The 22,394-nt window shown below is 42.6% G+C and overlaps 1 protein-coding gene across 1 annotated transcript in view; it reads right to left on the reverse strand.

The window, feature by feature from the left end:
• The window catches only part of LOC148342000 (uncharacterized), a 31,999-nt gene extending 14,783 nt beyond the window's left edge, over nt 1–17,216 (reverse strand). Inside the window, exons 1-3 of the mRNA XM_088288019.1 lie at nt 16,916–17,216; nt 16,340–16,488; nt 6,664–6,781 (exon numbers count right to left, since the gene is read on the reverse strand). Coding sequence (XP_088144145.1) covers nt 6,664–6,781; nt 16,340–16,488; nt 16,916–17,216 — 568 coding nt within the window. The remainder of the gene's footprint in view (nt 1–6,663; nt 6,782–16,339; nt 16,489–16,915) is intronic.
• Nucleotides 17,217–22,394: the final 5,178 nt, after the last annotated feature.

Consider the following 22,394-nt stretch of genomic DNA (forward strand, 5'->3'; position numbering starts at 1 on the left):
ATCACCCAGCCAAGATTGTCTTTGTCACTTGCGAGGAGCAGTCCGCCAAAGAGAAAAGCGTTCCCGCTCTTGTGCGGCGTTTTATTGAAGCACAGCAAAGTAATTTGTATATGCAAACTCATAAAGAATGGAAAAACATGAACACTTTGACTTTATCACACCCGTCCGTCCACACTCTTCCTGTTGTTCGAACGGTTTCAGCTTACAAGACATGTTTGGGTCACACTTCTGTTCAATGCGAGCTAAACGGTTTCCCGTCAAACACGGTTCAAGACGTGCATCTGTTTTTGTGGCTTCCTGCTCAACTGCCAGCATAGACACAACTCTGTTACCACTGAACTCACGTTTTCCTGTTTAAGAGGTCCATGTTTTTGTGACCTTTTATTAACCTGTAAGCATAGTTTTGAAACATGAGGTGTCAGGTTGAAATGCCCTGAGGCCTTTGGGAGAGCTTAATTTGCTGCTGACTGAAATAACTTACTGCACCAGATAAAGGTGACTGACACCAGGGAAAAAGCAGGCATTGTTGTTCATTTTTACAGCCGTCCTGCTTCCTTCAGCTCTGTGCACCCTCTCTCTGCTAGCCCCCCCCCCCCAATATTAAAAAATAAAACGGCAATAACCTTGACCGATTTCCCCAAACAACTTAATGTTGTGATGCATATTTTTAACGATAGAAAGTCGTTCTTTACAAAGCAAATGAAAGTAAGACCTGTACAAACCTGCTTTGTGTAGCACAACACGAGGCTGCTTCCAACCTTCGCCCAGCAGTTGAAGATGTTGCTCGTTCTCTTCTTTTATTCCAGAAAGTTCCTCTTTGTACTTGGGTGTCGTTCTATCACACATTTTCAAATGATAATTCCAAAATATCCGCACTTGATCTCTGCTTGGCGATAACTCGTGAGCTTCTCTTTGTTCGACGAGACGAATGAAAGATGGCGTCGTTTTTTTCCTTCGAGAAAATGGCAGTCTGTTCGTCACGAAAGCGGAAGAACAGGACACACCCCGCTCTGATATGATTGGCTGCTGGCTGTGTGGAGCACTGTCACCAACTCACCGACAGATGTCACCATTTGCGATGCAAATCATCGTTATCTTCTTCTAAACATTGGAAAAACGTACGATTTGAACCGTATGCACATGAACGAACATTTTAGTTCCCAAATATGAACTTGAGAGATGTATTGAATTTTACTTTTGTTGCTGGTTTTGTTTATACATCTGACACCATGTCGTCGGTTGGATAGTATTTCAAATGTATTTCCCTATTATTAACAGTTGACATGATAAAGTGATACTTTATGTCAACATATTTGCACCTTTGCCTTTTTACAGGCTTTTTCGACAAGTTGCGATGTGGTTGTAAATTTTAAATTAAAACATGTCACTCTTTTATTACTTAACTGTTATTGTGTTCTAAAATGATTTGGGTATTTATTTAAGTACTTGAATATTTCATTATTCGTTTTAGTATTCATTAAACTACAATAATTCACTATTAATTTCAAGATTCATTGAACTGTTTTAGGAATAATTTAGTATTCAATGTTTAATTGTTACAGAATTTACTTTTTAAATTTTTGTTTCACCATCTTAATCTTATGGAAAATTATTTAACAACCACCAACACAAGGTTTTTAAAGAGAAAGATAAAGATGTCCTTTCATAGTCCCACAATGGGGAAATTTGCAGTGTTACAGGAGCAAAGGTATAGATCACACAGAGGCGGCGGCGTAATGTAGCCGTTAATGTATAACATTAGCAGCAGACATTCATAAAAAGCATGCAAATATACACTGTATATACGTAAATACACAAATCCCCCTGAATATACACACTTACATCCCACAACATATACAAGTGTAAGGAAACACTCCAAATGTCTGTCAATGGTACGGAGGGGAAATTAATAAAAATGCTGCAATGATAAAAAATACTGCAATGATAGAAAATACTGCAATGATAAAAGTGCTGTAATGGTAAAAGTACTGCAATGATAAGACTACTGCAATGGTAAACAAAATACAGCATTGGTCAATATTTAAGTACAGCATTGGATAAAGCACAGTAGTAGTTTGTATTGCATCCTCGGACTGCACAATTGCACTAATGCCCGCCCATTTGTAGACCTTCCATGCAACCTGACATCTTATGCATTCAAGAAACACACAGGGAACTACACAATCCACCTGTAGTTCCAGGAATGGCAATGGCGGTCTCAATACCCAGCCGCACTTATGGAAGTACCATCTTTGTAAAGGACCCAGCAAAAGTCATAAAAACAGAACAAATCCCAGCTGGGGAAATGGAACTATTAAAGCTTGAGACTGAGTACATGGTTGTAATCTCAGTCTATAAACCACCTAATGCTGAGTTTCAATGGCCAACAAACTTAAATATATCCTGTAAGACACATCTAATAATTGGTGACTTCAATAGCCACAGTACCCAATGGGGATACAGAGAAGATAATCAGAACGGAGAACAAGTTATCTCATGGGCCATTAACAATGATCTAACACTTCTTTATGAAAGTAAAGATCCCCCTACCTTTTCTAGTGCCCGCTGGAGAAGAGGATACAATCCTGATTTGGTGTTTATTTCTAACAACCAAAGACAAGTGTTCCGAAGAACTGTTCTGGGTCACATCCCCAGATCCCAACACCGACCAGTTGAAGTAAGGACACAACAAATTATAAGACTAATTGTATTTGATTACCTCCCCAGGTTTAATTTCAAAAAAGCAAACTGGGAATCTTTCATGGAGGACATGGAAGTAAGAACAAACACCATAGCTCCAAGACCAGAAAACTATGATGTTTGGGTAAAGCAAATGTGGAAAGCTGCTCAAAAAAGCATCCCAAGGGGATGTAGGACAAAGTACATCCCAGGGATGAATCCAGAGACCAAAGAGTTATATGTAGAGTATATAAAACTATATGATGAAGATCCTTTTGATGAATCAACTATTGAAATGGGAGAAGCTTTGATGAATGACATTGGGGAAGAAAGAAGGAGAAGATGGAATGAGATGATAACAAGTATAGACCTAAGCAAAAACAGCAAGAAGGGCTGGGCAACCATTCGGAAACTAAACTGTGAAGGCAAACCCCCATCCCGGACAGCAGCCGTAACTCCCAACCAGGTCGCAAACCAACTTCTCAAATATGGAAAACCTCAACATAATCCAATAAAACAAACCAAAGCTTACAATAATATAATTAAAGAATGCATAAACCGACATGAAACCCTTCCCCCTTTCACAATAAGAGAACTGACATCAGAAATCAAATTACTTAAAACAAATAAAGCAGTTGGAATAGATGGGATTCACAATGAATTAATAAAACAGCTTGGGCCAAGAGCAAAGAAGTGGCTTCTCTCTCTCTTCAACCAATGCCTAACTTCACTAAAGCTCCCAAAGAAGTGGAAGAAGGCCAAAATCGTAGGTCTACTTAAACCAGGCAAAGACCCAGAGAAGCCTGAGAGCTATCGCCCAATTTCACTTCTTTGTACCACCTATAAACTCTTCGAAAAACTCCTCCTCAATAGGCTAACTCCATCAGTCGAAGACCAGCTTATTGAAGAACAAGCAGGCTTCAGACAAGGACGCTCCTGCTGTGGCCAAGTCCTCAACCTTGTCCAATTCATTGAGGCTGGATTCGAGAAAAACCTCAAAACAGGAATAGTCCTGGTTGATCTAACAGCAGCATATGACACAGTCAACCACCGAAGCCTACTGATGAAAATGGCCACAATGGGAATAAATGGCCACATTGTAAATGTCATCAGAACCATCCTTAACAACAGGAGATTTTATGTTGAAATGGATGGCAAAAGGAGCAGATGGAGAAGTCAAAAGAACGGACTCCCACAAGGATCAGTGCTGTCCCCTCTGCTCTTCAACATTTACACTAATGACCAACCATCATATCCCAACACTAAACGCTTCATTTATGCAGATGATCTTTGCATTGCCACCCAAGCAAAGGACTTTAAAGACATTGAAAACTTTCTGACTGGAGCACTAAGTGTAACTGGCAAATATTACCAGCAATGGTCATTAAATGCCAACCCAGGGAAAACAAAGATATGTGCTTTCCACCTAAACAACCGGGAAGCATATCGAAAACTAAATATTGAATGGAATGGGAAAAATCTCACCCATGATGACCATCCAACTTATCTGGGTGTAACACTAGACAGGACTCTCTCCTTCAAACAACACCTAGAGAAACTTAGGAGCAAGGTGTCCTCTCGAGTCAACTTATTGAAAAAGCTGGCTGGAACAAAATGGGGCACAGATCCAAAGACATTGAGAACAACTGCTTTGGCTCTGTGTTTCTCAACAGCAGAATATTGTGCCCCCGTATGGTCTCGATCTGCCCATGCCAGCAAAATAGATCCTATCCTTAATGAAGCTTGCCGTGTGATAACTGGAGCATTAAGACCAACACCAGTCAATATCCTCCACAGGCTCTCGGGCATACCACCTCCTGCCTTGAGAAGAGAAACACACACCAAAGTGGAAAAACGCAAGCAAGAAAATGATAATCGCCATCCACTCTTCTCCCATGTACCAGTCCCTCCCAGGCTGAAATCTAGGAAAAGTTTCATTTCAACTGAAAGTCTGCCTGAAAACATCACCCCTAGACGGTACAGAATGAATAAATGGAGAGAAAAAGAAAACATGGGACCAGAACAACCGTGTGTCCCAAAACCAAAAGAAAAACTACCCAAGGGCACAAACCTTGAAAGGAAAAAATGGTGTACCCTAAACCGTGCAAGATCTGGTGTTGGGAAAACCAAAGACAACCTAACAAAATGGGGCCTTGCCACATCCTCAGTATGTGACTGTGGTTTCCTAAACCAAAATATGAAACATATCCAACTTGAATGTCCAATAAGCCCTGTATATATCACTCCACCAGACCTACAAAAGGTCACAGACAGGGCAAAAATATGGATAAACCACTGGTGTGACACGATATGATGATGATGATTTGTAGACCTGACCTAGTGTTCTTGTTAAAAAGTCTGACAGCAGCCGGCAGGAAGGAGCGGAACAATCTCTTCACTCTATCACTGAAGGAACTGTGGCGTGCTCCAAGAGTGTCATTGAGTGGGTGGGCTGGGTTGTTCAGCATTGATGCCAGTTTTGCCGTCATCCTCCTGCCCCCCACTGAGTCCACAGAGTCCAGGGAGCAGCCCAGGACAGAGCTGGCCCTCCTCACTAGTTTGTCCAGTCTCTTTTTGTCCCGGTCCGAGATGCCTCCTGCCCAGGAGACCACTCCATAGAAAATGACTGAGGAAACCACAGAGTCATAGAAGTTCCTGAGGAGTGTTCCCCGAACGCCAAAGGACCTCAGCCTCCTGAGTAGGAAGAGTCTGCTCTGACCCTTCCTATGGAGAGCGTCTGTGTTGTCGCTCCAGTCCAGTTTATTGTTCAGATGAACACCCAGGTACTTGTAAGTTGAGACCCTCTCAACGTCTGTTCCCTGGATATTCACTGGTGCAGGTGGAGAGTACCGACGCTTGCAGAAATCCACCACCAGCTCTTTGGATTTCCTAGCGTTGATTTGGAGGCGGTTCTGCTGACACCAGTCCACAAAACCCTGCGTAGCCCCTCTGTACTCCCGATCGTCTCCGTCAGTGATGAGGCCAACAATCGCGGAGTCATCAGAGAACTTCTGCAGGTGACAGGTTGTGGAATTGTATTTGTAGTCCGAGGTGTAGAGGGTGAACAGGAAGGGAGCCAGAACAGTTCCCTGCGGCGCTCCCGTGCTGCAGAGGAGCACGTCAGACACACAGTCCTGTGTCCTCACCGCACCGGCAGGAGGGGTTGGTGGGTGCTGCAGCAGTTGAGACCGAGCGGGGGCACGCATCTGATCAAATATATTGAAAAATAGATTCACCTCATTTGCCCAATGAAGGTCCCCCCCCCTTCTGGGGCTTTGGTTGTCTGTGGCCTGAAATGGTCTTCAGGCTCCTCCAGACATCCATGGCATTATTACTCTGCAGCTTTTCCTCCATCCGCATCCCATAGGACTTTTTCCCCTCTCTGATCCTCCTTCTCAGCTGACGTTTCTCTTCAGCTCTTCCTTGTCGCCTGACACAAAAGCCCTCTTTTTCTCCTTCAGGAGAGGTTTAATGTCTGGTGTGATGCATGGTTTGTTGTTGGAGAAACATCTTACTGTCCTGGTGGTAATGGTGTTCTCCATGCAGAAATTATTATAGTCTGTAAATGTGTCCGTTAGACCATTAATGCCCTCCCAGTGGGCTTCGCTGATTACTTCCCACACAGTTGTGTTGAAACAGTCCTTCAAGGCCTCCTCTGCTTCTCCAGACCATCTCTGAACTGTGCCTGTCACAGCCGGCAGCCTGCGGACCAGAGGTTTGTACACAGGAAGGAGAGCCACCAAGTTGTGATCAGCTTTGCCCAGCGGGGGGAGGGACAGTGATGTGTACGCCTCCTTGGTGTTGGCATAGAAAAGGTCCAATATTTTATTGTCTCTGGTGTGGCAGGTTACATATTGTGTGAATGAAGGCAGAGAGGAGGAAGGAGAACATGATTGAAGTCGCCAGTGATCAGGAGCAGGGCATTTGAGTGCTTTGTTTGTAGCCTACTCACAGCACTAGTCAGTACGTCACAGACTGTCTCACTCTTAGCTGACGGAGGTTCATACACCGCCACCGAGATCACATGACTGAACTCTCGTAGGATGTAATACGGACGCACGCTAACAGCTAGAAGTTCAATGTCCCGACTGCAAAGTTGCTCCTTAATAGTGATGTGCCCAGGATTACACCATCGATCATGAACAAACACAGCCAGCCCTCCTCCTTTCTTCTTTCCGCTTTCCAGTGTCCTGTCCGCACGTAGAATTTGGAAGCCGTCCAATTCGACGACGGCGTCCGGCGTTAGCTCTGTTAGCCAAGACTTCGTGAACATCAGCAAACTAGCCTCCCGGAAATTCCACACGTGCCGGGTTAACGCTGTTAGCTTGTCCATTTTATTGGGAACAGATCTAACATTCCCCATGATAACGGATGGGAGGACGGGGTGCTTTCGTGTCCTCCTTGCCTGGTGTTTAGCCCCCGCATCCCCGTCTCTTCCTCCTCAGCTCCCGGGGGACATCGGGTCTCGCTCCGGCAGCCGGTGCGAGGTTAGCACGGAGTGTTAACAGGTGATCTCTTGTGTACACGATCGATCCGTAGCTCAGAGTTATGTCTCCGGACACGGTCGCGCAAAAAACAGCCCCCAGCAGCAATAAAACCACCACAAGTTGGATGTCCATTGCTGTGATGAAGTGAAATAAATAAAACAAGGTAAAGGGAAAAACACACGAAGAAGGCTCAACGGTGAGCCAGTGCTGCTGAAACAGGCAGCCACTCGCGCGGTGCCGAAAATCATCATCACCATCATCATCATCGTCGTCTGGAGCGTGGGACGAAGTGTCCTCACTATGTGCTTGTGATGGCCCCCAGTGGTGTTCATCACCTTCTTTTGTCATGTGATAACTTGAGCGGTTGCTTGGAGGCTCCGCCCCTGTGTTGTCCTCACTCTCACCCTTGTCTTCATCTTCACTCTTTAAAGCCGTGATTCTCAAATAGTGGGTCGGGGTGCGATGCTGAGGCAGGCGCGTGGGACCCTGGGGAACATGCTTTTTTTCCGCCGTAGTCCAGCTGAACGATGCATCGTTTTGGGACCGAAACAGGCGATTTCAGACAACGCGAGTTTGAGCTCGGCAAAGCTGTTTGTGCCCCGAGTTCACGCAGTACTGATTAAAAAAAAAAAAAAAAAAAAAGCGTTGCCCTGCCCTGTTTCTTTCGCCGCTACTTAAATGCCATCCATCCATCTTCTGTACCGCTTCTCCTCACTAGGGTCGCGGGGGTGGGGGTGGTGGGGGTAGTGCCTTTCCCAGCTATCTTCGGGCAGTAGGCGGGGGACTCCCTGAACTGGTTGCCAGCATATCGCAGGGCACACAGACACGAACAACCATCCGCGCTCACACTCATACCTAGGGGCAATTTAGAGTGGCCTGCCATGCATGTTTTTGGAATGTGGGAGGAAACCGGAGTACCCGGAGGAAACCCACGCAAGCACGGGGAGAACATGCAAACTCCACACAGGATGGCGGGAGCCGGGATTGAACCCACGAGCGATGCTGTCTCTCACTGTGAGGCCATCGTGCTAACCAGTCGGGCCACCGTGCCGCCCGGATGAAATGTTTTGCAAGTGAAATTAAATTGTAACCAAAAAGTCCATGTCCTATACACTAACTATACTTCAACTTTAATGGACGACATCCTCACATTGTTCCTTTTTTCTTCCTTTCCTAATTTTTGTTGTTCAACAATGCAGTTTTTCTATTCAATATGCTCCAAAGTTGTTTGCGTATCGATAAAAAAAGTACCATGGCGCCATCTAACAACAAAGACGCAAATGTACAACTCTGAGTGGTGACGTTTGCTTATTAAATATAAATAAAACAAATTAAAAAATGTTTATACAAGCATATCAAACTCAAGGGACAATATTACAGAAGACCCTTCTATCGACTGTTTTTGAGTCTTCCCGGACATCGTACTGTTGTAAAACGCGATTGGACAGTAAACAGCCAATCAGAATCAGCTCGAGTGTCCGACTCCTGATTGGTTAATAATTGTGGTACAGTTTGCATTATAAGCGTAAAACTGTGTTTTGTACCCAAGAGAGGAGCGAAGCTGGAAGAGTTGCTCTTTTTGTGGAACCCACGCAGAGACAGTTCAACACCCGTTTTGGATGGGCTCATACTCAAGGACATTTTGGAAGGACTTCAATAAATGTGTCAGTTTATTTCTTTATAAAGACTTTTCTTTAAAGTGGGAAAATTTTGTTTTCTGTTTCTTTTAGAAAAGTGGTGCTGTAGATGAGTTTTTCATAACTTATTTGCTAATACTTAGGGCTAGGTTTTTATTCATAAATGTAAGTTTTGCAATCAGAAACCGACATTTTCACACTGACACTGTTTTCGATATTAGACTTTGAATTGACTCTACTAACACAAAGGCTCAGAAAAAAGGCCAGTTGAACAAGTGATTTTATTGATGACTGTGGAAGGTACCGATTTCATAAGCACCGTTTCTTCTCATACCTTTTCCATTCGGTGCGATTAAAAAGACAACTAAAAAGAGGCTGCAGGGCGGAGCCAGGCAGAAGGTGAGCGGGATTGAACTGGCAAGACGCCTGTTTGCCGCTGGCCCTCTCCCATTCGCGAATGGTGCAAAACGAAAGCTTTACCTGGTTTGTTTTGGTTTTCAGCCGTCTTTAGTAAGTTATTTCAGTCTAAAAACGGCGTCAGGGCATTTTAAACCTGACATTATATAAACAATCCAACGTACAAAAAATATAATATAGCATGAAAAAAATATTTGGTATATTTGACAAATTTGATAGAGCTCAACCTAGAAAGTGTATTTAACCAGTCAGAAATTTATTCACAAAGCAGAATATTAAATGTATCTGAGGGGATCTTTGAAGAGTTTGAGTTTTGTTCAATGGACCATACATGTACGAGCCAGCCAAACACAGCGAGAAAACCAGCGCTGACTCCAGTCGCCATCAAGTTGCCAACTCCTGACATACCAAAAGCTTTGAGAGAAACTGAGACGATTTGCGTTTCTCTTTCTGGTTCTTTTTATAGTTCAACTTCTAGTTCAGTTTTTCACCTTTTCACACAGCGTAATGAAGACCAGTTGAGCAAGTGGAACAAGTGATGTTATTGATGATTGTGGAAGGCAACGATTTCATAAGCACCTTTTCTTCTCACACCTTTTCCATTAAGTACGTTTAAAAAGACAACTGAAAAGCATAATGTTAAAAAATGTTGTTCCAGGCAAAAGCAATTAATTTTATTTATAATGTTCGATGTAAACACACAAAAAAAATTCTCATCACTCAGACACAATGGTTCTTCTGGCACTGATCACATTGGCTTAATGTCAATAAAAGAGCTTTGCAAAATTCAATTCATCATATTTCATTCAAAATCACATTTACATCTTACCACAGAGAGTCGGTTCCTTCAGTTTTTTTTGTCATTTTTTTAATCTTCAAGCATCGCTGCTTTTGTCACCAACACAATTGTGTCTCTCAGCACTATGTTTCGTGGAAAATATTTTCGCACAAACGCTGCAACAGAATGGCTTGTCTCCATTGTGCTTTCTTGTGTGGTTTGTTAAACTTGCCTTTATAGAAAAGCTTTTACCACAAACCAAGCAGGAAAAAGGTTTTTCTCCAGTGTGTGTTCTTCTATGTTTTCTTAAATTTGACTTTTGAGAGAAACTCTTGCCACAAACTGAGCAGGAAAAGGGTTTTTCTCCACTGTGTGTTTTTGTGTGGCTTGTTAACGTTGACTTTACAGAGAAGCATTTTCCACAAATTGAGCAGGAAAAAGGTTTTTCTCCATTGTGTCTTCTTGTGTGGCTTTGTAAACTTGACTTTACAGAGAAGCTTTTGCCACAAACTGAGCAGGAAAAAGGTTTTTCTCCAGTGTGTGTTCTTCTATGTTTTCTTAAATTCGACTTTTGAGAGAAACTCTTGCCACAAACTGAGCATGAAAAAGGTTTTTCTCCACTATGTGTTCTTGTGTGTTTTGTTAAACTTGACTTATCAGAGAAACATTTGCCACAAACTGAGCATGAAAAAAGTTTTTCTCCACTATGTGTTCTTGTGTGTTTTGTGAAATTTGACTTAAAAGAAAAGCTTTTGCCACAAACTGAGCATGAAAAAGGTTTTTCGCCACTGTGTGTTCTTGTGTGGCTTGTTAAATTCGACTTTTGAGAGAAACTCTTGCCACAAACTGAGCAGGAAAAGTTTTTTTCTCCAGTGTGTGTTTTTATGTGACTTGTCAAATGTGACTTTCCAGAAAAGCTTTTGCCACAAACTGAGCAGCAAAAAGGTTTTTCTCCACTGTGTGTTCTTGTGTGAATTGTCAAATGAAACTTTCGAGAGAAAGTTTTGCCACAAATTTAGCAAACGAGAGGTTTTTCTTTACTGTGGTTTCTTGTGTGCCGTTTTAAAGACAACTTTGAGGTTAATGAGTCAGTGTGACATGCCCTTTCACCTTTAGCTTGCCCATCATCATCATTATCATCGTCATCATCATCGTCGTCTGATAATGTGTCCTCATTATGTACTTGTGATGGCCCCCAGTGGTCTTCATCACCTTCTGTTGTCACGTGATGACTTGAGCTGCTGCTTGGAGGCCCCGCCCCTCTTTTGTCCTCATTCTCATCCTTTTTTTCATCTTCAGTCTTTATCGGGACAAAGTTCACTGGTGACTGGTTAATCTCCTCCTCCTCCTCCTTTTTGATGTGAGTCAAGTCTGGCTCCTCTTTCACAGAACAGAAATATTTTTCACTAATGTCTGCAGGACACAAAAAGACGAACACACATTTAGTTTGGTCAAGTCATTCTGATTCAGATCAACCCACTCGTGTACAAACCTGCTTTGAGTGGCACAACACGAGTCTGATTGCAAACTTCGTCCAGCAGTTGAAGATGTTGCTCGTTCTCTTCTTTTATTCCACAAAGTTCCTCTTTGTACTTGGGTGTCGTTCTTGCACACATTTTCAAATGATAATTCCCAAAAATCCACACTTGATCTCTGCTTGGCGATGAGTCATGTGTCTCTTTTCGTTCGCGGCTAGCTAGCTAACAAGCTAAGCTAACTACGCCGAAAAGCATCAACGCGTGACGAGATGAGGTTATCGGGACACAAAGACTTAATTAATTATGTCGACGTCCTTTAGAGTAGCACTGGACATCCTGTGTGAAAATTACAGTCAGTTCCACGCTAAATCAGAAGAATTTAGCGGCGGGTGTTTTTGTTCCCGTGCGGACGGGTCGGTGGATGTGGTCGAGGTCCATCGGAAGCTGCGCGCTTGCTAATGACGTCATGCTTCAAACACGCATTTTTTCAAATATATTTCTTTGCCTCTGTGTTTGTTTTTACCCCCGGCTGTTCTATTTTAATATCTGTTAAATCATATTTTAATTTGGTTGATAAAAAAAATAAAACAAAATAACTGCATGACCGCCACGATGGCTGGTCAGCTTTACGTCACTTCCGCCTATGCCTCGAGAAGCTGCTGCTGCTCCAGCAGTGGGACGTTTACGTTTCTCCTGCCGAACTTGCAACAATGCTGTGTTTCACTCGGGCTGCAATATTGTATGAATATGTCTGCATATAGTGGGAAATATTTCTCAATCTAGTATTTCCAAGTTTTCCCTCCAACAATTGACGTGACTTCTTCGACAGGCACGCAGTGGACACCGAAAGAAGAAGAAAAAAAGTATGATGTAAATGAACTTTATTATTTTGTAATTGTTTTTATTTAGTAACTCAGAACACACAAATGTAACACACAGGGGTGGCAAACATGCAGTCAAAGAAATATAATACATCAATATATTATAACGCCTGACGTCATCAACAGGCTTCCGAAGGACCCCGTCCACAACCCGAACACATCGAGCAACCCGTCCCCATCTGGTACCGACACCGGAGTGAAAACCGGAAGTCAGTCAGGACATTCCTCGCTGTGATGGGATTGGCTGCTGGAAACAACACACAAAATAATAAACAAAAAAAAAGTATATTCAGAGAAACAAACCCAACATATTATCATATTTTAGAACAGCACATTTTGTTTCTCATTTCTACAATATCTTTTTAAAATTGTCCGTTTCTTCTGTATGAATGAAAAACAAAGGGCGACTCTTAATAAATCTGCACGAATGAACCATTTTGCCATTGATAAAATCCACGGTTATGTCGCATCCTAGGATTATACCTTAATGCCAAGTCGCAGCAGACGAATAATTCTGATATGCAGACAACTTCTCTCTTTTGCCAAGTGCGTAGTTTATTCCAGCAACGCCCACGAACTGCTCCTCACAAGAGCCAAAAGCAGAGAGAGAGAAATAAGGCGTGAACACCTGCTGAACATCGCACGTTAACATCATCTGTCAGCGACAGCACCCCTTGTGGCAAATAAGCACATTACAGAAATAAGCAGTCATACAATAACACTCAACATTCCCACTTATGAATAACTTGTAAACTGTACAACTTTCACAAAGACATATCAAGAAAAACAAATGACATGACATTTGAATGTCGAATATTTATATGCCAAATATGACCCCGGTAAATTTCTACAATTTAGATTTGGTCACATGCTTGGTCATAACATCTGCTGCCATGTCATTTGTGGAACAGGAAACAAGTATCATCTTCTCATCTTTTATGATGGATCTAATGAAATGATATTTGATGACCACATATTTACACCTCTGCCTGTATACATGGTTCCTCACTAGTGCGCTAGCCCCTTGATTGTCCTCATGAATGACAGTTTTCGTGCACACATAGTCATCAATACCTTTCAATAGTTGTTCCAAATATATACACTCCTGTATTGTTAAGGCTAAAGTCATGTATTCTGCCTCACACTAAGATAGTGCTACTGTTTGTTGTTTCTTGGTCCTCCATGAGACCAGTGCACTGTCATCACACATACTCACACAATACCCCGTGGTACTGCATTTGTCAGTAGCGTGTGATGCCCAATCTGCATCACTGTAAGCGCGAAGGCCTAGACCCTCGCAGCTCTTTTGGACACAGAGCTGTCCGTCGGTTGTACCTCTGAGATAACGCAAGACATGTTTGACCGTGATCCAGTGCTCATCTGGGGGTTCAGAAAAATGTTGCGATAGTCGGCTCACCACAAAACATAGATCAGGGCGTGTGCCGGTGACCAAATATATGAGACTGCCAACCGCTTCTCTGTACATTTTTACATCAGTCATTCTCGGCGCATCTTCAGTGTAGTCTAGTTTTTGTTTGCAGGGTGTTTGCCTTGTTCTACACATTTACATGTCAAAATGGTTTAGGATCTTTTCCACATACTTTGTTTGTGACATATATACACAGCCTTCCGACTGGCTGAAGACCGTGCCAAGGAAATGTTTTAACCTGCCTAGATCCTTCATTTTAAACTTGATGGAGAGCATGCTCTTCACTTGTTCTAATCCACTTGTGTTATTGGCTGCAATAATAAGATCATCCACCCAGATAACAATCATCACTTTCCCTTCTACTTTAGACTCTTTCATGTATACACAGTGGTCTGCTGGGTTCTGGATAAATTTGTTCCCGATTAGGTATTTGTGAAGTAATAAATTCCAATTACGTCCAGATTGCTTTAGGCCGTAAATGGACTTCTCCAGCTTACACACTAGCCCATCTCTTCCTTTCTCATAACCCTCAGGTTGTTCCATGTATATTTCTCTATCAATAGGGGGCGTGCAAATATGCAGTTTTTACGTCCATTTGGTGTAAGATTAAGTTATCCTGGGCAGCCTTTTGCATTACTACCCGTACACGAGTCAGATTTGCTGTCGGTGAGAATGTTTCACCATAGTCTATTCCTGCTCTCTGGCTATAGCCCTTAGCCACAAACCTGGCCTTGTACATCTCACGTCCATCACTGTTTTCCTTGATTGAATAGACCCACTTTCCTCCCACTGTCTCCCGGCCTTCTGGCAATTTAGTCAAAGTAAAAGTTTGGATGTCCTCTAAGGACTTCATCTCCTCATCCATTGCTTTCTTTCATCTTTCTGACTCAGTTGATGTCATGGCCTCTTTAAAGTTTTGGGGAATATTGCACATTACTCTGTTGCGGTGGTCTATGCTAACAAGTGTACTGTCCTCCTCCTCACTGCTGTCTTGACTATAATCTTTTAGATAACCCGGTGGTCTATGCTCTCGAGTAGGATATCTCCCACTGCTTGGGACCTGTGGTGTCCCTTTAAGGTGCTTGTCATCATCGTCCTTCGGTAGTTTTGAACCACCAGTTTGTATGTCTGTGCTCACACTTGATTGTGTGGTGTCTTTGACTTCACAACTCACTCTAGGTTCCAGTTCTAACTCATAAGTCTGCGTTTCGTCTTCACATGTTGTCCTGGTGACAAACTTTACCAGTCTATGCTTTTGTACTTTTCTGTCGCTGGGATAATAAACTAGAAAGGCTGGACTGCCTTTGTCGTGCCCCACAAAATGTCCTTTTTCGCATCTAGAGTCTAGTTTACCCCGGTCTTGTTGATAGGCATAGCATATTGACCCGAATTTGTGCATTCTAGATAAGTTACACATTTTCCCTGTCAGTGCTGTGTATGGTGTGGTGCCAGTATGCTTATTAAAACACCTATTTCTTGTATATGCTGCCTCCTGAACAGCATAGTGCCAGAGGCTCTTTGGTAAGTTGCAGTCAATAAGCTTACATCTGGCCATCTCAAAGAGAGTACGCCATTCCCTCTCTGCTACGCCATTCTGGTGTGGGGAATAAGGGCAGGAGGTTTCATGTCTAATCTTATTCTTTCGTAGCAGTGTCTTAAAGTCTCCGTTTGTGAACTCTGTTCCATTGTCTGACCGTATGCACTTCACAGTGCCATAAGGTGCTACATCAGATAAGAACTTCTCTGTAGCTTGAAGAGCATCACTCTTTGCTTTCAAAAAATAAACAAATACAGCCCCCGTATACACATCTTAAAAAGATTGCACATACTTAAAACCATCAATGGATTTGTTGCTTATCGGACCAGCTAAATCTGTGTTCACCAGTTCTAGCGGTGTCTTTACCTTGTCAGTTGGAGTTCGGTTTCTCGTTTGGGCGAACTTCCCTTTTATGCGTACATCACATTCTTTAACAGGCTTGTGTTTTGCACCACTAATGTGCATGCCAACTGTTACATTTTGCAATTTCAATATATCCTCATAGTTGCAGTGCCCCATTATCTCATGCCATGTCTGAATATCATGGCTGACTTTACACACATCGTTTTCATCACACGCTGTTTTCAAGTAGTACATTCTGTTATGCACATAAATGTCAAATGTTGTCCCATCAGGTGCCGTAAGAACGTCTTCACCTTCCTTGAAGAACACTTCGGCACCGTTAGCCGTAGCTGACTTCACAGAAAACAGTTCTTGAGGGAAGGATGGGATGTATAGGGCGTTCTTTAACGCGACTTTACACCGACGCCCCTTACTGTCGATTAAACATACCTGTGCATCTCCCTTGCCTCGTGCCAGCCCAAAAACACGTTTTCCATCTGCTAGTTCCATGCTGTGTTTCTCCGGCCTGAAATCACTCACAAAGTTCTTAAACCGTCTTTTGTCATTCATAATGTGGGACGATGCACCTGTGTCCACAATCAGTACCGTTCGTTGTAATTGCTGTGTTGTCCAGCTGGTATCCTCAGTCTCCATCCTGAAGGAGTAATCCTCACCTCCAGTTGCTCTGCTGGCGTCATCATGTTGCATTTCATGGCTGCCACCGCCGTCATCTTCTCCGCCATCTTGGACGCGTGCGTAACGGGCGCTCTGTCCGCGCTTCTTCCGGCATGCTTTGTCCGCGTGTCCCGTGTGTTTACAGAAACTACACCAAACAGTCTTTGAGCAGTCATCTTTACGGTGACCCTTTTCGCCGCATCGCCAACACGCCAGCCCCGTCGGCGGTCCGCTTTTCTTCTTTTGCACCGCCCGTGCTTTCATCACTCTCTCGCCCGCCTCCTCGGCGAGCGATCCTGTGTCTTCCGCTGCCTCGAAGTTCCGTAATTTGGCCTTGAACTCCCCCAGCGAAACGTCCGTTGAGCCGTGTGTCACCATTAACGTGAACGGCTTATATTTTTCCGGTAGCCCTCTCATAATCATTGCCATCATCAACCCTTCGCTCGGCGCTTCACCCGCGCGTCTCAGCGCCGTGATAATCTGTTCAGCTCTGATGATATATTCAGTCACAGTCTCTGTGTCCGCTTTCTTCAGCGCCGTCATCGTAATGTATAGGGAGACAATGCGGGGCCTACCTTTGCCGATATAGTGTTCTCGCAACACTCTGAGACTTTCCCGGCCCTTGTCTTTTGTGTCTCTGAATATGAGTCCTAAACTTGTGTTGTCGAGGAGTGGTGCCAGCGCACAATATGCGTCGGCATTCAGCTTGTCGTCCTGGGCCCTGGCTTCCTCTGTCAGCGGGCCGGTCGGCTCTTTCAAAATCGTCTCTTTCAAAGCCACTCCGTGCATACAGCACAACATCCTCTCTTCCCAGAGCTCGTACTCATCTGCTCTCCCATCGAAGGTGGGCCACTTGCTTTTGCTTCCGTTCGCCATGGCTTGTGTGTTCGTAGCTCCGCTTTACTGTCCGTTAGCCTAGCTTTAGCTTCCCGCGGTACTCCCGCCGCTAAACTAGCTATACCTTGCAGCTAACTCGCTACCGTTGCTTCACCGTGCTAACGTGCACTTCGTTACTGCATTCAGAATCTATTCTCGCGACTCTGGGCCCATAACCTGATAAAATCCATGGTCATGTGGCATCATAGGATTATACCTTGATGCCCAGTCGCAGCAGAAGAATAATTGTGATATGTAGACAACTTCTCTCGTTAGCCAACTGGCGTAGTTTATTTCAGCAACACACACGAACTGCTCTTCTCCAGAGCCAAAAGCAGAGAGAGAGAAATAAGGCTTGAACACCTGCCTAACATCGCATCGTCTGTTAGCGACAGCACCCCTTGTGGCAAATAAGCACATTACAGTAACAAGCAGTCATACAATAACGCTCAACACGCACTTGCGGACATTTCGGTTTTGCTTTTATTGACAATTTTAACCTATTTTGGAACCGTCCTTCCTTTTACCAACCAGACAGTTTTCACCCGAGCTTCCTGGGTAGCTCGATTTTAGCAGCTAACATTCATTATGCAGTTGTCAATCACGCTCCCAGCTGACTCCGACGGACAAATCACTCCGCCTGTGTTCCCACCCCAAGCTCTAACACAAACCATTGCAATACCAAACTCACTACACCCACCTACAGGCCAATCTTAGTTTCTTTCAATAGCATTCCCAACAGGCCCCGACTATCATTCCCACTCAAGTCGGACATTTTCTCAATTCAAACCATCACTCGCCGACGGTTCCCTCCCACACACAAACAAAGTGGTTTTAAAAGTGACAATCTTTTATATGTTAACATTTCAAATCCATGTGACCATGAGCGCACGTCCAGCACAAACATTAACCTGGCTGTGCTGAACGTGCGCTCCCTTTTCAACAAAACTTTTATCATAAACGACCTGATTTTAGACAACAACCTTGAAGGTATTCTTTTATCTGAGACATGGCTCGGTACAGATGCTCCAGTTGCTCTCACCGAGGCCTGCCCACCAAATTTTAATTTTTTATTTTCGACCAGAGACTGTAAAAGAGGAGGCGGGACTGTGTCAATTATAAAAACTTAAACTCTTATTTCAAAGGAAACTATTTTTAACAGGTATTTATCTTTTGAACACCATGCCTTTGTTTTTAGCAGTCCTTCTATTCTCTGTGTCACACTTTATCTACCTCCTCATCACTCTACTTCTTTTATGAGTGAGTTTTCAGAGTTCTTATCGATTTTACATTCCACTTATAACAGAATTTTAATAACTGGCGATTTTAATGTGCACGTTGACAATATCTCGGACTCACTGTCCAGATAATTTTTAAACCTTTTTAACTATTTTGAATTTAAACAGCATGTCGCACAGCCAACTCACAACAGAGGACACACCCTGGACCTGGTCATAACCTACAACCTGTCCGTTGGTGTGTCCTCTGTTGTTGACCTGGCTGTGTCAGACCATTACTGTGTATATTTTAACATCGCCAGTTTTAATCAAGAAGCAGCCCCGGTGAGAACAATGAGAAAACGCTACCTAACTTCTGAGGTTACTGCAAATTTTATTGAGATTTTAAAGAGCACTCCTGCTGACATTTTACCTGCACCTTGTGATTTTATTGTTGATAATTTTAACTGGGTTTTAAAATCAACATTAGACTCAGTTGCTCCACTTTTAACAAAAAACATAAAAATCAAGACGATACCCCCGTGGAGAAATTATTTAACTAAGGAATCAAAAAGAAAATACAGGAGTGCAGAATGGAGGTGGAGAAAGAGCAACCTTACAGTTCATTACCAAATATTATGTCAACAACTCAAATCCTACAATAAAACAGTCAAACTGGCAAGAATGTCTTACTTCTCAAATCTCATCACAATTAGTAAAAACAACCCTAGGTATCTCTTCTCCACCTTCGGTCTTTTAACCAGATCTGATCTTAAAAAGTCCTCACAGACAGCGACAGACGCTTTCTGTGAGGAATTTTGCAAAACACTTCAGAAGTAAAATCGATGGCATAAGATCCAGTCTTTTAGCTCATTAAAATGTAACTTCTATTAACGCTGGACAGTCATTTTTACCAGAGGAAACACTGGAAAGTTTTGCCCTGGTTGATGCAAGGACACTTGGTCGAGTTTTCTCCAAGGTAAATCAAACAACCTGCCTTTTAGATCCAATTCCCACATCACTTTTAAAAGCTTTTTATGGATTTTTTTTGAGGAACAGATTTTAAATATAGTCAATTGCTCTCTTCAGACGGGTGTCTTCCCCACTGCGTTTAAAACGGCGGTGGTGAAGCCCCTTCTGAAGAAGAGCAATTCAGAGCCCAGTGTTTTAAATAATTACACCCCTGTATCCAACTTACCGTTTTGAAGTAAGATTTTAGAAAAAAAAAATGTTCTACAGTCAAATTATTTTTTAAATACAAATAATGTTTTAGAGAAATTTCAATCTGGTTTTAGAATGAACCACAGTACAGAGACAGCTCTTTTAAGGATTCTAAATGATTTCAGGTGTTTTGCAGATGCAAAAAAACTCACAGTTTTGGTGCTACTGGATTTAAGTGCCGCGTTTGACACAGTAAATCACATTTTATTAAATAGACTTAAAAACCTATTGGGCATCTCTGGTACTGCTTTTAACTGGTTTTATTCCTATCTCACAGAAAGACGTTTCTTTGCAAGTATGGATACCTGTTCCGCCAAAACCCATGAAATTGAATGTGGGGTTCCCCAAGGTTCAATTTTAGGCCCAATACTTTTTAATCTGTACATGCTTCCTCTTGGGGATGTCATGAGGCGACACGCATCAGCTTCCACAGCTACGCTGATGACACATGGCTGTATATTGCCGTGTCTCCGGATGACACAAAGCCTATCGATACCCTTTTAAATTGCATTTTAGATATTAAGTCATGGATGGCAGAGAATTTCCTACAGCTCAATCAGGACAAAACAGAGGTTTTAGTTATTGGTCCTGAAGGTCAGAGAGAAAAACTTTTACCAAAACTACAAGATTATAAATCATCACAATTTGTGAAGAACCTGGGCGTCATTTTTGACTCTGAGCTCAGTTTTATTCCTCATATTAAAAATGTAACCAAGATTGGTTTTTATCACCTTAAGAATATAGCCAGAGTCCGCCCGTTTCTCTCTCAGGTTAACACGGAGGTGCTGATGCATGCTTTTATTTCCTGCCGCCTAGATTACTGTAATGCCCTGCTCTCTGGTCTTCCCAAAAAGAGTATTTCTAGTCTACAACTACTTCAGAATTCAGCCGCACGGGTGCTGACGAGGACCACAACGTGCTTGCAGCAGCTCCGTATTCAGGGACAAGCCCTTAAACGTGGCACCACAGTCAAACACGACACGCAGTGTTCCCTTTCTGGGATGATGGACACCATGATGGGGAATATACCAAACTCTTCCTGAATCAAGGTCTCTTTGATCGTCAGGTACTTGTTCTGCATAATTGCAAGTGATTACATTAGTCATGGACTTCACATATTCTTGATGGAGTTGCTGATCAAACTTAAATTTCTTCTTCAGACCTTGTAACCGTTGCTGGGCCACAGCAAAATTGTTTGGTAAGAAGACATCTTTCTTCTTGAAAGGTAAGTTCATAGTATACTTTCCATCCTGTAACTTGGCAGATGTTTGGGTCCTTGCTGCCTTCCGGAGAGGCAGCCGAGCAAGGCTGGATTGGTGATGGAAAAGAACTGGTTCGAAAAAGATTGTATTCTCGTCACATGCTGATGTAAAAAAAAGTCTCCCCAAAAACGTGTGCGTGTATGCGCCCCGCGCACGTGTGAGCCCCCTCTTAGACATTCCCTTCTTACAGGGAATGCCCAAGTAGGACATGAATATCTAATTTTCCCTTGTTGCATATGCATTCCCATCCCGCTAGTCTTCGGGATTTCCCTCCAAAAGTCCCCCAGAGGGAGAGCAGATGCGTCTCCCCTTTGATACGACCAGTCTACTCGTGACCACCTTAAATTACTCTCATACCCTGGAAGGTCACCGACCTGGCGAGAGAATTGCCCCCACCATTAACAATGCTCAGGCCTATTTTCTCTCAGGGCAGTATCTGGTTACATCGGAACTTCAGAACCAAGACTGGTCACTTCTGTGAGCTTCAGTCCCTTCATAGTTTCATAAAGAGAATTACTTCCCATATCTATATTAGGCCATTTAAAAATACACAACTTTTTTTTTATTTATTTCAATGTATATTTAAGCGTGCTAATGTAATACTACAATATTTATTCAATTATTTTAATATGTTAAATTATATAAATATTAATGTAAACCTTTTTATTTCACTCTTGATTATTTCTTAAGATATTTGTTCATTTGAATATGTGTGCAATTTAAATTATTCCATCCATCCAGCCATTTTCTGCCGCTCATCCGGGGTCGGGTTATTGAATTAATTTAATACATAAGTATTTTTTATATTTCAATAATTATTTCAATATTAGGACTCTTCTCAATGAGTTCAATATTTATAAAATGTTTCTATATTTATTATTAATTGAATTAAGTCTGTATGTGGTTGCCAATTTTAATATTTCCCTATTTCATTATATAACTAATCCAACGTATAAAAAGCATAATATAGCATGAACAAAAATATTTGGTATATTTGACAAAATGATAGTTTTTTTCCAAAGTGAGATTCTGCTTAGCAACAAACCCCAAACACTTGATAGAGCTCAACCTAGAAAGTGTTTTTAGCAAGTCAGAAATTTATTCAGAAAGTTAAATATTAAATGTATGTGAGGGGATATTCGAAGAGTTTGAGTTATGTTCAATGGACCATACATATACGAGCCAGCCAAACACAGCGAGAAAACCAGCGCTGACTCCAGTCGCCATCGAGTTGCCAACTCCTGACAAAACCTTTAAGAGAAACTGAGACTATTTCCGTTTCTCTTTCTGGTTCTTTTTATAGTTCAACTTCTAGTTCAGTTTTTCACCTTTTCACACAGCGTAATGAAGGCCATTTGAGCAAGTGGAACACGTGATTTTATTGATGATTGTGGAAGGCAACGATTTCATAAGCACAGTTTCTTCTCACACCTTTTCCATTAGGTACGATTAAAAAGACAACTGAAAAGCAAAATGTT

The sequence above is a fragment of the Idiotropiscis lumnitzeri genome, chromosome 2 (assembly GCF_059441095.1).
Source record: "Idiotropiscis lumnitzeri isolate Australia: NSW breed Sydney's pygmy pipehorse chromosome 2, RoL_Ilum_1.0, whole genome shotgun sequence".
NCBI classification, from domain to species: domain Eukaryota; kingdom Metazoa; phylum Chordata; class Actinopteri; order Syngnathiformes; family Syngnathidae; genus Idiotropiscis; species Idiotropiscis lumnitzeri.